This window comes from Hyperolius riggenbachi, chromosome 1, assembly GCF_040937935.1.
Source record: "Hyperolius riggenbachi isolate aHypRig1 chromosome 1, aHypRig1.pri, whole genome shotgun sequence".
In the NCBI taxonomy this organism is placed as follows: Eukaryota; Metazoa; Chordata; class Amphibia; order Anura; family Hyperoliidae; genus Hyperolius; species Hyperolius riggenbachi.
Genome location: NC_090646.1, coordinates 660,395,190 through 660,415,102, shown reverse-complemented (window position 1 = coordinate 660,415,102; position 19,913 = coordinate 660,395,190). Strand labels below are relative to the sequence as shown.

Below are 19,913 nucleotides of genomic sequence, written 5' to 3'. Positions count from 1 at the left end.
TTTAATGAATAGACATTTTGCTATGTGCTCGGTAAAGTCAGCTGTTTTCAGCATTGCCACATGCGGGAATGCTTTATGAATGATATCCATTATAAACAGAAGTTGCACATTAGTATAAATAATAACAACAAAAAACTGATTTTTTTTTTGTGCCACAAAATCCAGGTGTCAGCAATGGCCGTTTCTCGCTAGTTGCGCAGTGGGATTGCGCAACTAGCATTGGAGCGAGTTATAATGGCCGCATGCACAAGCAATGCAACGTTCACAGTGCTGCAGTCACAGTGCGGTCTGTCGGAGCGCAGTATCACAATGCAGTGTATTTATCACATAATGCCTGTGTAAACAGTACAGTGAAGAGTACTTTTCACTGACTGCATGCTTTGCTTTTTGCGGCGTCACGCGGATACCATTCGGCACCATTTTCCCATTCTGTTGCATTCTTGCTGTCACAGGGAACATAATGCAACTCACACTGTGAACCTAGCCTTATACATACTTGCTACAGGCCTATTTTTCACGTGAATTGTGTATCCCAGAGGAAGCCATTTACCAGGACACAGCTGACTTCCTGTCAAGCAGTTCCAGGACAGAGAGACATCTTACCTCATCAGACTGGCGGCTGGTCACAGAGGAAGCCATTTACCAGGACACAGCTGACTTCCTGCCTAGCAGTTCCAGGACAGTGAGACCTCTTACCTCATCAGACTGGCGGATGGTCAGAGGAAGCTGACTTCCTGTCTAGCAGTTCCAGGACAGAGAGACATCTTACCTCATCAGACTGGCGGATAGTCCGCAGGGGGATCCACAACGTCCCCACCATGGTGTCCCAGATGAGGCCTTTATTCCACATCTCCACGATCAGACCCAGGTCCAGGCGGCTGATCTCACTGCAAGACAGACAATGGGCTCGGTTACACAATGTCACGGCAATGCACACTGCGGGAGAACTACAAGTCTCAGCCTAACCTGCTGCTCGTCACAGAGGCACACAGACATTGCTGGATACTCAAAAAAAAAAAAAGAAATACATGCTTATCCATCTCTTTAGCAATACCCTCCAGTTTGTAGAGTCAGAGACTGCAAACAAGGGCTGGAAAGTAGTGATGATCAATGAGATGCAAATATTTCCGAGTACATGCAGGATTATGTAAATTTTGATGCAAATATATGCAGCTTGAAGATGGACCAATCAAGTCTCATCCAGGTTTAAATTGATTGGCCATTTTCAAGCTGCATATATTTGCATTAAAAAAAGTACATGATACTGCATCAACTCGGAAATATTTATATCTCTTTGATCGTCCCTGCTGGAATGTCACGATTGTACAAAGTTGTACGTTTAGTTAAAGGATTCCCGAAGTGACATGTGACATGATGAGATAGACATGTGTATGTACAGTGCCAAGCACACTAATAACTCTACTGTGTGCCTTTTTTTCTTTCTCTGCCTGAAAGAGTTAAATATCAGGTATGTAAGTGGCTGACTCAGTCCTGACTCAGACAGGAAGTGACTACAGTGTGACCCTCACTAATAAGAAATTCCAACTATAAAACACTTTCCTAGCAGAAAATGGCTTCTGAGAGCAGGAAAGAGATAAAAAGGGTCAATAGTTCATAGATTTTATTAGCTCTGGCATACTTCAATGAATGTGTCATTGAGCAAAAACAATAAAACAGTTACAACTTAAAAAGTGGATTTAAACATAAAATAAAGCTGTGGAATAGCTTAAAAAGTCATTTTTAGGAGAAGGAAGATAGATACAATTGTTTATTTCATTAGTTTATTTTCGCTTCAGGTGTCCTTTAAATATGGGCTCATAATAACCTATGGAGATGGTCAGCGAGACGCAAATCATTCCATCTGGCATGAAAATTTAAAGTGGAATTATACTCTAAAAACTAAAATTTCAGTAACTACTCTTAAGTACATAAAAACATTTGAAAGCATTCCCTGTGTGTATAAACATTTATTTTAACCGCAGTGAGCAGTACAGCAGTACAGGCTTGCTCATCTCTGGCCAACTGGCAAATGTAATAATTGCTGGCTGAAGCTCTCTGCCTGTGTCTTCACTTGGCCCACCTCCTCCTTTTCTGCTGAAAGGACTCAGCTGTTGCCAGAGCATTGTGTCTAGTCAGCAGAAAAGGAAGTACAGACTGGTTAGTGGATAGGGAAATAATCAACATTTTATTTCCATTCACAGTTCTTTGATCACTCGGGTCATTCTTCACTGAAAACTGTGCCGTTCATGGGCACCTTATTGCTGCCAGTTGTTTGTCCCAATTTCAAAACTGCGAATTAAATAAACCTACATGCCAGCTGGCGTTATTGGCATCTTGTATGGCGTTCCCCAAGATGGTCCATAAAATGCAAATCATTTTGACTTGCATTCATGTGAACTGTATCAGGCTTGATATTGGACCAATCAAGATTTGACAGGAAATTATTTTGATTGGTCCAATTTCAATCCGTGTACAATTTACATTTAAATATATATGGAAGCTGAAATAATTTGTCTTAATAATTTGGTCTTATTGACCACCTCTTAAGAGGCTTGGGATGACTGGGACACTCGCAGCTCAGTTACTGCATCTCTGGAGAAGGATGAGGAACTATTAGTACCCTACAAGTAGCAAAGTAAATGGGGTCAACAGGAAAGGAGGTGAATAATTGGCTGTTAATAACAGCCAGTCAGAAAGCAGCATAAACGGCAGTTTGAAGTATATGGCTAGTTCCCCCATCCTCTGGAATAATGAAAGACATAAGGTATACTGATAGGAATATAGCACACATAACAAATGCATTTTATCTGACCCAAATTCTCTGTCATGTGACCTCGCCAGCAATTCTAAAGACCTCAGTCTATTGCTCCACAATCCCCTCTCATCCTACCTTCTGTTTGATTTTATTAACCAGCCCAATCAAAGGCCCATTGTAATTATTGGCAAGGAGGGGACATTTGGGCATCTGATAAATATCGGGAGTCGAAGCCTTGCGGATAATTACAATAAGCTGGAAGGAGACGCAGGTAAGTAAAAATCTTTTTCTCCAATTTGTCTCAGGCTTACTTTAATCACTAACTGGCTAAGGTAACTCCTGGATGAGTCCCCCGGCACCTTTCATCACATTAATGGGCAGCAATGTGTGGCACTGTATGCTGGGCCCCAGATTAACTCGGGCCCCTTACAGCAGTCCCCCCTGTGTTGCCCTGAAGTCGGCCCTGCGATTAAGGTGTGTGTGGGGGGGGGGTGGTAAAGGTTAGGCATCGGTAATGGGAGGGTTCAGTGTGAGAATAGGCTGAGGTTTAGCTGTAGTAAAATATTGTGATTTAATACCAATATTTTACCCCCGTTTACACACATTAATTGTAAAATACCAGTACATTTACTAACATTTTACTCTCTGAATTACTGGGTGCCCACATTTCGGGAAACCTCTCTGTTCATAATGTAATTATATAAAGAAACTCAGTGCATTGGCTTCCATGACAGAAATACAGTGGCTTGCAAAAGTATTCGGCCCCCTTGACGTTTTCCACATTTTGTCATATTACTGCCACAAACATGAATCAATTTTATTGGAAATCCACATGAAAGACCAATACAAAGTGGTGTACACGTGAGAAGTGGAATGAAAATCATACATGATTCCAAACATTTTTTTTACAAATAACCGCAAAGTGGGGTTGGAGTAATTATACAGCCCCCCTTTGTCTGAGTGCAGTCAGTTGCCCATAGACATTGCCTGATGAGTGCTAATCACTAAATAGCGTGCACCTGTGTGTAATCTAATGTCAGTACAAATACAGCTACTCTGTGACGGCCTCAGAGGTTGTCTAAGAGAATATTGGGAGCAAAAACATCATGAAGTCCAAAGAACACACCAGACAGGTCAGGGATAAAGTTATTGAGACATTTAAAGCAGGTTTAGGCTACAAAAAGATTTCCAAAGCCTTGAACATCCCACGGAGCACTGCTCAAGCGATCATTCAGAAATGGGAGTATGGCACAACTGTAAACCTACAAGACAAGGCCGTCCACCTAAACTCACAGGCCGAACAAGAAAAGCGATGATCAGAAATGCAGTCAAGAGGCCCGTGGTGACTGCAGAGATCTACAGCTCAGGTGGGGCGATCTGTGCATAGGACAAGTATTAGTTGTGCACTGCACAAAGTGGGCCTTTATGGAAGAGTGGCAAGAAGAAAGCCATTGTTAACAGAAAAGCATAAGAAGTCCCGTTTGCAGTTTGCTACAAGCCATGTGGGGGACACAGCAAACATATGGAAGAAGGTGCTCTGGTCAGATGAGACCAAAATGGAACTTTTTGGCCAAAATGCAAAACGCTATGTATGGCGGAAAACTAACACTGCACAACACTCAGAACACACCATCCCCATTGTCAAATATGGTGGTGGCAGCATCATGCTCTGGGGGTGCTGCTCTTCAGCAGGGACAGGGAAGCTGGTCAGAGTTGATGGTAAGGGGGGTTGGAGGGGCGTGGCTAGTGGCGGCGGCAGTTACCACAGTATAGCAAGTACAGTTAGCCCAGTATAGCTAGTACAGTTAGCCCAGTATAGCAAGTATAGTTACCACAGTATAGCAAGTACAGTTAGCCCAGTGTAGCCAGTAGTTACCCCAGTATAGCCAGTAGTTATCCCAGTATAGCAAGTACAGTTAGCCCAGTATAGCAAGCACAGTTAGATTATATATATATATATATATATAATATATATATATATATATATATATATATATATATATATATATATATATATATATATATATATATATATATATATATATATGTGTGTGGGGTGTGTGATCCTTACTAAGTAAGTAAGTAAGTAAGTAAGTAAGTAAGTAAGGCTTACTTGATTGCTATATGTCAGGCTCGTGCAGGCTTTCAGCGGCAGGCTCTCAGTGGGCTCTCAGCGGCAGGCTCTAACCTCCTCTCTCTCTAATGGCGCCCAGACGCTGCGCTCTGTATACACTGCGACTATGTCGCTGTGTGAAATACATGCAGCCATTCATTGATTGGCCTGTATAATAATAGTATAATAATAGGGGGGCGGGACTGGAGGCTGAAGGGGGAATGATGATTGGAGCACTGATGGAGGAGGCGTGACTGGCACCTCCGATATTGCTATTGGCCGCCGCTTGAGAAGGGGGTGATTGGCCACATGGAGGCATGACACAGGCCTCTGAGAGGAATCCCCACTGATGCAGGAGGCGGGTCTGGCGCCTCCAATAATAGCTTTGCCGCCGCCATCGCTTAAGGGGGTGATTGGCCACACATAGTGAGGGGGCGGGACTTGAAACGTAGTATGCATACACCCACGCCCACTGCTTCGGTCGCACAGAGTGAGGGGGGCGGGCCTGGAGACTGGTCTAGTATGATGCGCCCGCCCTCCCGCCGCGGCTGCCCTTAGAATTAGAAGTGTAATGTTGTTAATCTGCCAAAAGTGATTCTGAAGCCGCGGCCCACCATGAAATGTCCTGCGGACCACTAGTGGGCCGCGGCCCACAGGTTGGGGACCCCTGCTGTACAGTGTATAAGCACCTTGTTGTGTCCATAGGGCTCATAATGCTACCTAGTGTTTATTTTAGATATGGTCAGTTTTTATAGCACCGAATGGTGCACACTGGGCTATATCATATAATTATCATTGTGGGCTATTCCCAAGAGGGCAGCGGCATGATGGAGAGGACCCACAGGACACTGAGAAACCTCGAAGACTATAGAAGGCTCAAAGTAGCACTGGGTAAGTAAAACGTATCCCCCCCCCCTCCCCCCACTGGATAGTGTACTGGTCTCTGACACAGGAGACTAGGATTTGAATCTGAGCTCTTCCTGCTCAGTAAACCAACACCTATTCAGTAAGGAGTCCTTGGGCTAGACTCCCTAGCACTGCTACTGCCTATAGAGCATGCCCTAGTGGCTGCAGCTCTGGCGCTTTGAGTCCGCCAGGAGAAAGGCGCCATATAAATGCTGTGTCTTTCTTTATCTATAAAGGACACCTGCTGTGAAAATAAACAAATTAAATAATTGTATCTATCCTACTAAAAATTATTATGCATAAAATGCAACTGTACTGTGAGCTACAGATTGTTTTTTTGTTTGTTTGTTTTTTTAAGCGGGATTGTCAGCCATAATATCAAATTCCATTTACCCACTGCTCTGTTTTTATTATGTGGTCTGCATTGTAAGAATTCCAATATAATCATAAATGTTTCTGCTGCAATGAATCTTATCTCAGTCAGCCTGGCTATATTCTGGTACATTGCCAGGAGAGGGAAGCTCGTCATCTACCCTCCAACATCCATCACTGATTGGCTGAGGGCAGCGCAGTGTGACATGAGGCTGAGAAGGGAAATTCCTCTCTGCAGAAGCTGCTGAAATACAATCTATGCTGTGCTCACATGTATTTACAAAGCAAGCTAGATGTGACAGTGCAGTTTCTAGGAGGAAAAGAACTGAGTAAGGGAGGAAATGACATCAGGATTGGCTTCAGTCAGAAGCAGTTAAGATGGAAAATGCTTGAAACAATTTTCTTTTTATTTCCTATATCAAATTCACTGAAATAAAAATGTGGACAGTACAATACATGTTATGCAAGTAGAGCAAGTATTTATCCACTTATGTATGCATGTTTTTTTCTGGGATAGTATGGCTGTCCCTGCTGCTTTAACAAAAGCATGGCATTACATTTATAAGGAGGCAAATAAGGCAATAAGGAGCTGGGAGTCAGGCGTTTATTGTAGGTTACTATGCGACTATTCATCATGTACTGAAAAGTAAGGAGATTTCGATAGCTGAACAGCAGCGAGGCTAAGACTCAGTGTGGCTGCCTCTCCCTGAAGAAACCCTACCAGCATGTACCTGCCAGGGCCGGTGCTTCCATCGAGGCAAAGGGGGCAGCTGCCACAGGGCCCCAAAGCCTGCGGGGCTCCCCCAAGGTGCCCCTTCTCCCCTCCAGCTATGGTGACCCATGAGAGCGGGGATGCTGTGTGTACACTCCATACAGGAAAAGGAGAGGTGAATAATGGGAACCCCAAAAATGCTTTTTAGGGACATATGATGGACACCTAATGATATTGTAGATTGTAAGCTGGCAAGGGCATGGCTCTCTCACCCTTTTGTGTCATGGAATGTTATTCATTTAATATCTTGCTCTCTGTTATACATTGTATTCATTATGTTACATCTGCTATTTGTAACCACCAGCTCTGTACTCTGTACCAGTGTCCACATTTGATGTATATCATTGTCTGTATCATTATATACTCCTTGTTTTTTTTCCTACTTTGCACAGCGCCACGGAATATGTTGGCGCTTTATAAATAAATAATAGTGTAACCGGAGACAGGGGGGATTGGATTGTTCCTGTCAGATGGCTCAGGGGAGCTGCGGTTCATTTGGTACCAAGCCCCCCTCCCAGTTACTTTTTCCCCAGGTCCCCATAGTAACTAGAACCGACCCTGCATCCTGCCAGGGGATATTTTTTCCTACTAAAAGATACATGAAAAAAAGATTACTTGCTAATAATGATAGGTTTCAAAAGTTGTATTGATTTTTTTAACACATAGTAACATATGCCATGTACAGCGGTTCTTCAAATGACTTTAGACAGTAACATATTATCAGGGTAAATCTAACAGTAACAAAAACACTTCTACAAATGTAGACTTCTTCATATGCTCCAGAGGACTGTGGCCTTCATGTCTGGAGCAAGTCTCATGTAGGAAAACCAATCAAAGACTAAAAAAAAAAGGAGGGAAAAAATAGATTAACTGGTCCTCCCAAGGGGGGCCAGGAATTAATCAGAAGAGACATGGTGGCCTGCCCCCAGGGTATGCACGGGGGCACCTGAGCTTAGGTGGTTGTGTTCTACGTGGAAGAAGTAAGCGAGAGTGAAGAGGGAGGAGTGAAAAGAGAGGAGGAGGAGGAAGTAGTTAGGTAAAGGGGGGCGGGGCGCTCTCATAGCCTGGCTATCAAATCATCCTCGAAGGAAGGATGTTCTAATTAGAGCCAGGGGTCCCGAACAAATTCGTTATGGGCGTTGTTCAGAATGCAAAGTGTGCAGAAAATCTATTTAGGTGCTGCACACTGAGCTGGTGGTCATTTCGGATGCAGCCTTAGTGGTATGCGCTGGCGTTCTCCTCGCTGTTCAACAAAATGTAAGTTACACAGATTTTTTTTGCTTAGCTGCTCCCAAGGTTTTAAATTTAGGTTAGGTCACTTGCCCGGAGGTTTGCCTCACCGTGGCGCAAGTGTCTAGTATAATATACTTTGCATGCAAACCATATTGGAAGCTAAAGTTCCTCCTAGTTTAATAAATGTTAGCACTTGTCTAGGATGCAGGGCATGCATTTTTCAGTCTGACAGAGGCGGTGTATGCCTGTGCGATTAACCATTCAATTGCAACATGTGTTTAGGGACGCGCAGCCTTTCCTACCCACCTTCCCTTAACTTTGTAACTATGTAACTGTCAGGTTAGCTGCTCCTAGCCCATCCTCCTGAGTTTCCTGTTTGCATGATAAGTAGTAGCAGATTTGCATATGATTTGCATCTGAATTGAATGCAAAGTGTGCAGAAAATCTATTTAGGTGCTTCACACTGAGCTGGTGGTCATTTCAGATGCAGCCTTAGTGGTATGCGCTGGCAGTCTCCTCGTTGTTCAGAATACTGGTTAATTTCTCATTGAACATATAGGAATTTATTCTATTTTTAACCTTTTCTATTTTTAACCAACTAAAGGTTTCTTCCAATTCCTAGCAATAGTCAAAGTTGCTGCTGAGAAAATTAAAGGACAACTGAAGTGAGAGGTATATGGAGGCTGCCCTATTTATTTCCTTATAAACAATACCAGTTGCCTGGCAGCCCTGCTGATCTACTTGGTTGCAGTAGTGTCTGAATCACACCAGAAACAAGCATGCAGCTAATCTTGTCAGATCTGACAATATTGACAGAAACCCCTGACCTGCTGCATGCTTGTTCAGGGTCTATGGCTAAAAGTATTAGAAGTAGATGATCAACAGGATAGCCAGGTAACTGGCATTGCTTAAAGGGAAATAAATATGGCCGCATCCATCCCTATCTCGTTACAATAGTCCTTTAATTTATTTTGTGTCTCAGCTCGTCCACTTTCTCATGCAGTAAAGCCTACCAAGTAATCTTGGCAAATCGAAATGTGGAGAAGTGACGACAGCAGCCTACAGACCTGTCTCCAAAGTCTGATCAGGCAGGGGCAGGACCACCAGGTGTGCAGCATGTCTCCTGCAACCCTGCATTTCCTGAAACAAAAGGGGCTTGCAGAGGGCTTAGAATAATATGGATAAAGTTCAGTTCCTGGATACAAAGGAACTTGCAGAACCTACAATTCCATTGCTTTTTATGGCAGATTGGGAGAAAATGTAGTAATAAACTGCATGGCAAAGGTATTCTCTAAAATAACCACAAGATGGCAGTATGCATTTACAAATTAGATCAGTACTGATAGGCAAAAAAAAAAAAAGCAAGACTTTGATCTTGCGCTTCCAAGAATGTTCTGATTCATGGAAACCTAACATAAAAAATTAAAAATAAAAGACATGAAGTGAACCTCCGGACTAAAAATCTACTCAGCAGCACTGAAAAGGCTTGGTGTTTCTTTAACAGTTTCACAGCATCAGAACTTTGTTTTTCTTACCAAAGCATCATTTTTAGTTGTATTTTTAGCTAAGCTCCACCCATCAAAGAAAAAAAGCCCAGGCTTTTTTTCCCTGATGCTGTGCAGAGCATGATGGGATTTCCTATGTTATTCACGTTGCCTAGCAACTGGGAGAGGTGCTCAGGACACAGGACAGTTGGACTGTGTCTCATGCTCCCTGTCACCTCCTTTCAACCAAAAAGATGGCTGCCCCCATGAAATCAAACATTTTCCTGTTCTTTTAAAATAGGGTGGGTAAGAGATTATATTATCTATCTATTTTAATTAATATAACTGATGTAACTGAATGACAGTATGTTTGTTTAGGCTGGAGTTCCTCTTTAATAAATATAAAATGACCCTATAGTAAACCTGGGTAGTATAAGCTTAGCTTGTGATAAAAAGGTATATAAAGAAAGGTTATCTGCAATGAAAATCAGATGGCAAAACAATGTTCAGCACCAGAGATGCACCCACAAGAAGGACTCCTGTTGGTCAGAGTGTCAGGAGGAAGTCCACCAGGGTCACATATAAGTCCCTTGTCTAACTGTTCAAGCCACCCAATGGTCGTTTAAAGCCCAACTCAACTGACATGTGACATACAGAGATAAATGGGTACATATAGCGCTAAACATACTGTATTTTTGGACTATAAGACTCACTTTTTCTCCCCCAAAAGCAGGGGGGGGGGGGGGGGGGGGGGGGGAGTCACTGCGTCTTACAGTCCAAATGCAGGGAGTTCCTGACTTGTGAACACATGCCAATACGATCCTCCAACCCACCGAAGTGTTGAGGACTCCCTGTACTGTGTCCATGCAGAGGAGGACAGAGGGACAAACGGAGGACACAGGGGGTACAAAGGGGCATAGAGGAGGACACAAGGGGGACAGAGGAGGACACAGAGAGACAAGAGGTACAAGGGGGGCATAATCCCCAAGATGCCCCTTCACCGTGGATACACCAGGTTTAGTATAATTTTCCCCCTGGTTATTGACCTCTAAACCTAGGCGCGTTTTATGGTCAGGAGTGTCTTATAGTCTGAAAAATACAGTACTAAAAACTTGCCTGTTCTCCATTTTATTTTATTTTTAATTGAAAGTTAATAGACCAGGGTTTTATGTATGTAAAACAGGCAGTTAAATTCACCAAGACTCGCTGGGAAAGTAAACAAAAGTCGAGCAATCCCTGATTAACTGACCTGAAGCACAAAAAGTTAATTATCTGTTTTTGCTGGGAGCTGAATGAACCAGACTTTACATCACACCAACATGGCTGCTGTGCACAAATTCAGTGATCAAATTTAGCCAGAGAGTGAAAATAATAATGAGAGACTCCTAGAAAGTTCTATACACCATTGATATTACACAAACAATTAATTTAGTTGTGTCTTGAGTTTATCTTAAGCTCAATTAGGCAATCGCTGGTGTGCACTGCGCCTTCTCATCACACTGCAACACCAAAAACTAGATTCATATGACCCTGTGGCAGAGTGCGCCGACAGGGTCATATGCATAGCGCTGACCCCCGTAAGCCCTTTGCCGCCCCCCAACCCAATCCCTAACTCCCTCCATGCCCTCCCCCTGCTCTGAGTACTACCTGCTGGATTTCCGGCTTAACCGTCGTATGTGCGGTGTTCTGCGCATGCACGGCACACAAAACCCAAAGTATTTAAAAGTTATGCGTTGCCCACAGACTTCCATGCATTCCTTTGCCATGGAAGCCTGACGGTAACGTGCTGTGGACATTATGGCGGGTTAGCGGCGATTAAGAAACTTCCGTCACATGCGAGACTTCAGTAAAAGTCGCAAGGTTTATGGGGCGGCCAACAGGACTACGGAGGAGACCCAGAGGACATCGAGGAACCTCGCAGGCTACTGGGGGGGCAGCTGGGGGCTGGAGGAAACCCTAAGTAAGTCCAAATTTCCTTTTTTTCACCTCTGCCCAGGGTACTTTTAAAGCAAATCTGAAGCGAAAATAAAGTTATGACCTAATGAAATTTATGTGTAGTACGGATTATAAATAGAACACTTTAGTAGCAAAAAAAAAGTCTCGTTCTTATTTTCAGTTGATTTGCCTCACAAGACTGTCACAGTTGCAGTTTAGAATCCAAACTCCGCTATTTAAGGTATAAAACAAAGCAGAAAAAATGACCCTTTGAACTTTCCTGCAGTTAGGTCCCCATTCACACCTAAAAGCGCAAAACGCCGGCGATTACCTCCAGGGTTTTGCAGAAGTGATCTTTTCGCGATTAACGCAGAAAATCACTGGACACTGCAGAGATTTTTTCCGCGATCCCGATTAGCGCTTCTATAGCACTAAACGCGGTCTCCGGGAAATCGCCTGAAAATGGTGCAGGCTACACGTTTGCATTTGGCGATCTGCCTTAATCGCCGCCGATAGTTAAGACGCCATTGATTAACGCAAATTGCCCAAGTGAGAATGGGCCCATAGGGTATTATTGCACTAGAGCTTTAAAAAGCGCTAGCGCTTGAGTGTTTTGCCGAAATCGCCGGCAAAACGCTCTAGTGTGAATGGGCTCTAAACCTTATTTCTCACGGTCTCTTGGCTGTTTAAGCTCTTCAGAAAACTAGACTGATTTAGAGAAGCTCTTTTGCATAGATAACAACTCAAGTATTTTAACTCTTTCTGTACAGGAAAACAGAAAGGGACTTCATGTAATTTGTTAGTGGGACTGGTATCACACATGTATAGGTTTATCTCATGTAGCTTCAGGTTAGTTTAAACTGATATTTGACCTTCCGGCCCCCTCCGCTCTCTCACAGTGGAATCCACAATCCAGCCAGGCTGCAGGTAACTACGCAGACGCGGCCGCAAGCACCCCCTATTCCCTCTCCCAAGGCTGGGAGCATTCTGTGCAAGTTACAGTCTAAGTAAAGTGTGCATGTGCAGGACACTCGTGGGTACAGGAGTGTTATCAGGGGTGCGTACATCCTGGTCCGCACATGCACAGTGGTCCCCGACTAAGTTGGGCACTTTACTAGGGCAGACTGCAGATGAACAGAGAGAGACAGATGGACACTTAGGAGTTGGCAAACTACAGTAGGCTGGAGGAAGCCTTAAAGAGACTCTAATAAAAAAACTAAAAAAATAATAATAATAATAACTCTGGGGGGTGCTCACCTCGGGAGGGGGAAGCCTCAGCGTCCCAATGAGGCTTTCCTCTCTTCTGTAGCTTCAGGGAATCCATCGCTTGCTCTGCCGAAAGTCCCTCAACAAGGCTTGGCAAGGGTGCGCAGGCAATATTTACCTACCGCGATCCTGCACAGGCGCAGCTCTTCATTCGAAATAAGAGATGGTTCACACTAGGTCGGGAACATATCCGTGGCTTAGTTTTTAAAACCTGATGAAAACCGGAGCCACGGATAGCAATGTTAAAAGAAGCAGCCGTCTTTACCAAAACAGAAAATGGATCCATCTGCGTTTGTGAGGAACAATTTTCAAAACCTGAACGGAGGGTCCAGATCTACTGCATTTTCCTGCACCAGACATGGATCCTGATACACGGAGGGGTAGTGGAGGGCAGTGCAAAAACAGGCTCTACACAGGCTATTCTTGCACACGAAACAAAATAGGTGTCCCACAGGTAGCCTGAGGGGTTAGCAGCCAGGACAGGGGGTAGCAGGCACAGCGGAGGGGAGGGAGGTCGCCCCCCCCCTCCAGCAATTTGTGGCAAAAGTGTAGCGAGCGAGTGGGGAAATTTACCTTTCTTCCTCTGCTCGCCGCGTGACTTCCGGCAATGCCGCCCACTAGAGGGAGACATTGCAGGAAGTCACAGCGAGCAGAGGAAGTAAGGTGCTTCCCTGCTCACTCGCTACACTTCTGCCACAAATACAGTGGGTTGCAAAAGTATTCGGTCCCCTTGAAGTTTTCCACATTTTGTCACATTACTGCCAAAAACATGAATCAATTTTATTGGAATTCCACATGAAAGACCAACACAAAGTGGTGTACACAGGAGAAGTGGATTGAAAATCATACATGATTCCAAACATTTTTTACAAATCAATAACTGCAAAGTGGTGTGTGCATAATTATTCGGCCCCCTTTGATCTGAGTGCAGTCAGTTGCCCATAGACATTGCCTGATGAGTGCTAATGACTAAATAGAGTGCACCTGTGTGTAATCTAATGTCAGTACAAATACAGCTGCTCTGTGAGGGCCTCAGAGGTTGTCTAAGAGAATATTGGGAGCAACAACACCATGAAGTCCAAAGAACACACAAGACAGGTCAGGGATCAAGTTATTGAGAAATTTAAAGCAGGCTTAGGCTACAACAAGATTTCCAAAGCCTTGAACATCCCACGGAGCACTATTCAAGCGATCATTCAGAAATAGAAAGAGTATGGCACAACTGTAAACCTACCAAGACAAGGCCGCCCACCTAAACTCACAGGCCGAACAAGGAGAGCGCAGATCAGAAATGCAGTCAAGAGGCCCATGGTGACTCTGGACGAGCTGCAGAGATCTACAGCTCAGGTGGAAGACTCTGTCCATAGGACAACTATTAGTCATGCACTGTACAAAGTTGGCCTTTATGGAAGATTGGTAAGAAGAAAGGCATTGTTAACAGAAAGCATAAGAAGTCCAGTTCGCAGTTTGCCACAAGCCATGTGGGGGACACAGCAACCATGTGGAAGAAGGTGCTCTGGTCAGATGAGACCATAATGGAACTTTTTGGCCAAAATGCAAAATGCTATGTGTGGCTGAAAACTAACACTGCACATCACTCTGAACACACCATCCCCACTGTCAAATATGGTGGTGGCAGCATCATGGTCGGGGGGTGCATCTCTTCAGCAGGGAGAGGGAAGCTGGTCAGAGTTGATGGGAAGATAAATTGAGCCAAATACAGGGCAAACTTGGAAGAAAACCTCTTGGAGACTGCAAAAGACTTGAGACTGGGGCGGAGGTTCACCTTCCAGCAGAAAAATGACCCTAAACATAAAGCCAGGGCAACAATGGAATGGTTTAAAACAAAACATATCTATGTGTTAGAATGGCCCAGTCAAAGTCCAGATCTAAATCCAATCGAGAATCTGTGGCAAGATCTGAAAACTGCTGTTCACAAACGCTGTCCATCTAATCTGACTGAGCTGGAGCGGTTTTGCAAAGAAGAATGGGCAAGGATTTCAGTCTCTAGATGTGCAAAGCTGGTAGAGACTTACCCTAAAAGACTGGCAGCTGTAATTGCAGCAAAAGGTGGTTCTACAAAGTATTGACTCAGGGGGGCGAATAATTACGCACACCCCACTTTGCAGTTATTGATTTGTAAAAAATGTTTGTATGATGTATGATTTCTGTTCCACTTCTCATGTGTACAGCACTTTGTATTGGTCTTTCATGTGGAATTCCAATATAATTGATGCATGTTTGTGGCAGTAATGTGACAAAATGTGGAAAACTTCAAAGGGGGCCGAACACTTTTGCAATCCACTGTAGCTGGAGGAGGGAGCGGGGACGGGGGGGACACAGGTGAGGGAGGGGACGGGGGGGACACAGGTGAGGGAGGGGAGGCGGCCACCCCCCTCTCCGCCGCTGTGACCGCTATCCCCATCCTGGCTGCTACACCCTCAGACTACCTGGGGGACACCTATTGGGGTCCTGGCTGCAGCCATCTGTTTTTGGGGGGAAAAAAAAAAAAAAGTACCCCCTCGCCCTTTTTTTTTATACAGGTTTTCTTTAAGTAAGTATAAAACCATGTCATACGTTTGTCTCTGGTACACTTTAAGGTCACAACTCTTGCAGGACATGGGAAGAAAAAAAGTAGGTAAACTAAGAGAGAGATATAAATACTGTATGTATATATATATATATATATATATATATATATATATATATATATATATATATATATATATATATATATATATATATATATATATATATATATCGTAGTCTAGGGCCAATTTTAGGGGGAAGCCAATTAACCTATCTGTATGTTTTTGGGATGTGTGAGGAAACTGGAGTGTCCGGAGGAAACCCACACAGACACGGAGAGAAGACATTCAAACTCTGCAGATACTGGGATATGAAGCAGGGACCCAGCGCTGCAAGGCGAGAGTGGTAACCACAACCCTACTGTGCTGCCACAAGATGATGTCCACTGACTCTTCTACGCGCAGCCCTACAAGCAGAAGAGGAATCTGAGAACAGGCATGGGAGGCCATCCAAGATTAATGATTTTAAGGACTCTTAATAAACAGCGGGTTGGCAGGTTCTGTAATGAAGAATTTCAGGACGGCTGCCAGCGCCATGAAATGACGAGATGTTTACAAACCCTGGCGTGATCTCTGCGGACGTCACAGACAAACACAAGAGAGATGCCAGCCGCTCTGACGAAGTCATTCCCCGAAAGGCAAACAGAATACAGGGCCACTCGGTCACGCAACAGAACCGGTACAGCCAGGCTCAAAGCAGACTTCACTTAAAGGAGAACTCCACCAAACTGATGGACACTGGTGGGAATACCATTTCTACAATTTAAGCTCCTTTTACTTAGATCTATTAAAGCAAACCTGATGCGAAAATAAACTTAGGTGATAATGAAATTTAATAAGAAGTACACCCGCTGGGACAGGCGAGACGCTATCCTGCCAAAGACTCCGCCCCAGGGAACACTGCTAAGATGGGGAGGGGCCTAACCAGCAGCTCAGGGCCCTGGGGAAACTGCCCAGGTTGCCCATATGGTAGCGCCAGCCCTGTTCGACATAGGAGACCAGGGTTTGAATTCTTGCCATAGCCAGTACCTGTTCGGTGAGGAGTCCTTGGGCAAGACTCCCTAATGCTCCAGGATGGCCTACTGAGGACGCCCCTAGTGGCTGAAGCTCTCAAGCATTTTGAGTCACTCTACAAGTGATAAAAGCAACTTAGGAGGCGCCCCTGGATATTATCGATGTAAATATCCCACAGATATAATAAAGGATTTTGGCCAACCTTAAACAAGGAGACTTGCGCTGATGTATAATAAAAGAAGAATTTATTAGGACTATAAGCACTTCAGACAATGCGTTTTGCGGCTTAAAGAGACACTGAAGCGAAAAAAAATATATGATATAATGAATTGGTTGTGTACTATGAATAATTACTAGAAGATTAGCAGCAAAGAAAATATTCTCATATTTTTATTTTCAGGTATATAGTGTTTTTTCTAACATTGCATCATTCTATAATATGTGCAGATTACACTCAGCATTCAAAATGAGTCTTTCAGAGCAGTCTGTGAAGTAATGACATCTCCTCTGGCAGAGGAAAAGTAAACAGTACAATTACAGTTGAGATAATAAAAGTCAGATAACAGCCCTCTCCACGACTAATTTAGTTGGAGAGCTTAATAGCTTTTTTGCATAGAGATAACAACTGGAGTTTCTTAACTCTTCCTGTACTGGAAACAATTAGACTGATGTATCTGATCTTAATGTTTTTTTTTCTTAGCTGTACTACACATACAAATCATAATATCATCATTTTTTTTTCGCTTCAGTGTCTCTTTAAAGAGAAACTCCAACCTAGAATTGAACTTTATCCCAATCAGTAGCTGATACCCCCTTTTGCATGAGAAATATAATGCTTTTCACAAACAGACCATCAGGGGGCGCTGTATGACTGATATTGTGGTGAAACCCCTCCCACAAGAAGCTCTGGGACCGCGGTACTCTGGGCAAACTGCCACAATGTAACAATGCTCACAGACAGGAAATAGCTGTTTACAGCTGTCTTTAACAGCCAAAACAGCTAGGAGCAGCTACATAACCTGCCCACAGTAACAATGTCACCATGTAATACATGTCAGAATGTGAATCTGGGAGAGGAAAGATTTTACAATGAGCAAACACCGTGGTTGCCTCTTAGAGCAACCTATACTTGTGAGTACAAAAATTTCTACATTTCCGTTGCCAATCACCAGGTGATACTACCCCAGAAGGGGCTCCCGGGTTCCTTGTGCTTTTCTCTTCGCTTTCAGTGTTTGTCTACAAGCGATAGCATTTTGTTTTTCATTTTAATATCCTAATACTGTACATTCAGTGATACAAGTACATGTCGTTCTGGTAGTGCAAGTACAGCAAATACAAGAAACAATAGAGGGAGGGCCTTGCCCTCACAATCTAGAGGTTTACAAGTTTACAATCCAGATATATTCAAGCAAGTCCATCCGGCCTACATTTTCATACATCCCTCCACTGCTGCAACTCTGTGCCTGTTCCCGTAGCTTATCAAAATACAAGGAACTCAATACAGGTAACTGCAGAAGCTAGGGAATGAATCTGAGGGAACCGGGATATAGCAACAGAACAGGAAATGTTCTGTGATAGGGAGAAAGTCCTCTGAAACACGTAATAAATATGTCTTAAAGGAACACAAGATCCCTGCGTTGTCATCAGAAGTTTTGTCATTCTATACTGGGCACTCCCATATCAAGTGCTGGAAGTCTATTGTAGGGTGTGGAGAATACGAGGTATTCACTAGAAGTGACCCACTTCCTGTAGATGCCCTGAGGCCGCAGATAACTGACAACTGTATATGTAACAAGCAAATTAGTACCTGGTGGGGCGCAGAACAGGTTGGGTTGGTTACGCTTAATGGGGAAGTATTATATATTCATGAGTCAGGTTATTGTTTTATTTTGCTGCAGGTGAAAAAAAAACACTAAGGTAAACTTATATTTGCCACATACTTCAAAAGATAAGACACGACCTGTCACTTCAAGTAATAGATCTGCTAATTAATGTTTCTTTCCACTGTTAGGGCCTGTACACACTGAAAAGCGGCAAGCGCAAACGCAATGTGATTTTAAAATCACACGCTTGTGTTTTTTGTGAGGAGTTTGTGTTTCTGCTTGCGTTTTTCTTGTGCTTGGTGATTGGTTAAAAAAAAAAAAAAAAGTCCAGGAAGTTGCAAGGTTGCTTGGGAATTGCCCTCGAAAAAACACAATGCAATCGCATTATGTTTTTGTATGCAATTTTTCGAAAAGCGCCGCAGTCACTGCGATCGTTATTTACTAAAAGCGCACTGCACCGATGTGTAGAGTTCATCACGATCTTCATTATTTTTAAAGGACCACTGATGCAAAAAAAAAAAAAAAAAAAAAAAAAGTAGGCAGTTAAAATTATAGAACCGACAGGTTTTGGACTAGTCCATTTCTTCATGGGGAATTCTCAGGGTTTTCCTTGTTTTCAACAACATTTCCTGAACAGCAGTTGCAAAGTCTAACTGACAAAATAGTGTTCAAGTGAGTAGAGAGGCTGGCTGGTATCTTACTATTTTGGCAGTTAAATTGCTGTTCAGGAGATGCTGTTGAAAACAAAACCCTGAGAATCCCCCATGAGGAGATGGACTGGCCCAAAACCTGTCGGTTCTGTCAGATTTTAACTGCCTACCTTTTTCGCGATAGTGGCCCTTTAACAAGACTTTGCGATTGAAAAAATGCATGTGTTTATAGAAACGCAGCACAGCTCAGCCAGGGTGTGCAGCCCTTACGCCTCTCCGGCTGCTGAACAGAAGTCCTGATCGGAATGCAGGAGAGCAGCAGCTGCACGGGTGGGTACATCTCGCCTCGCATGCAATCTCAGGAGCCTTTTCCACTACCAGCGTTTTGCAATCCAATCTCAATAGCCAGCAAAAAGCTAGGTACAGCTAAACTAATGAAAACGGCAGTGACTGTTTCCATTTGAGCGAACCATCTGAATTTTCTGCACAGAGTGTGTGTGTGTGTGTGTGAATTTTCTGCACAGAGAGAGAGAGTGTGAGTGAGTGAGTGAGTGAGTGAGTGCGTGTGTGTGTGTATGTGTGTGTGTATGTGTGAGCGTATGAGTGCGTGTGTTTCAGCCATTATAGTTTATATAGGAGCACTGGAAAATCGCATACTCCTCGCACCCCTATGAAATTTTCCCTGCAATTACTCGCCTTTTTTTCCCCTCGACACAATTCCCAAATAAAAAAAAAAATGCACTGCAATTGCGCCATACACCTGACGTATTGACCCCTGATCGCGTTGGTTGAAATAAGGAAGGAAAAGGGTCGCACAACCACAGCTCAATTGCGATTCAAACTTGAAAAGAGCCCTTACGCCCACTAGCAGGGCTTTTCTGAGCGCTTGTGATTTGGGGAGCTCTTGCTAATGTAACGCTATGGGTGGGATCCCACTTTTGGGATGTGTTTTTTTTTTTTTTTTTTTTTTTTAATCCCCCATAGCATTACATTAAGCAAGAG

General features: G+C 43.7%; 1 protein-coding gene across 15 annotated transcripts in view; it reads right to left on the bottom strand.

Annotated features, from left to right (window-relative positions):
- Window positions 1-19,913, bottom strand: part of UNC13B (unc-13 homolog B) — a 540,439-nt gene that overhangs the window by 389,053 nt on the left and 131,473 nt on the right. For 14 of the 15 annotated variants that reach the window (XM_068252311.1, XM_068252316.1, XM_068252301.1 and 11 more), the window contains one exon: window positions 770-887. In XM_068252311.1, coding sequence (XP_068108412.1) covers window positions 770-887 — 118 coding nt within the window. Of the gene's footprint in view, window positions 1-603; window positions 620-769; window positions 888-19,913 lie in introns of those variants that run through there. The other variant, XM_068252386.1, reaches the window with a different exon arrangement.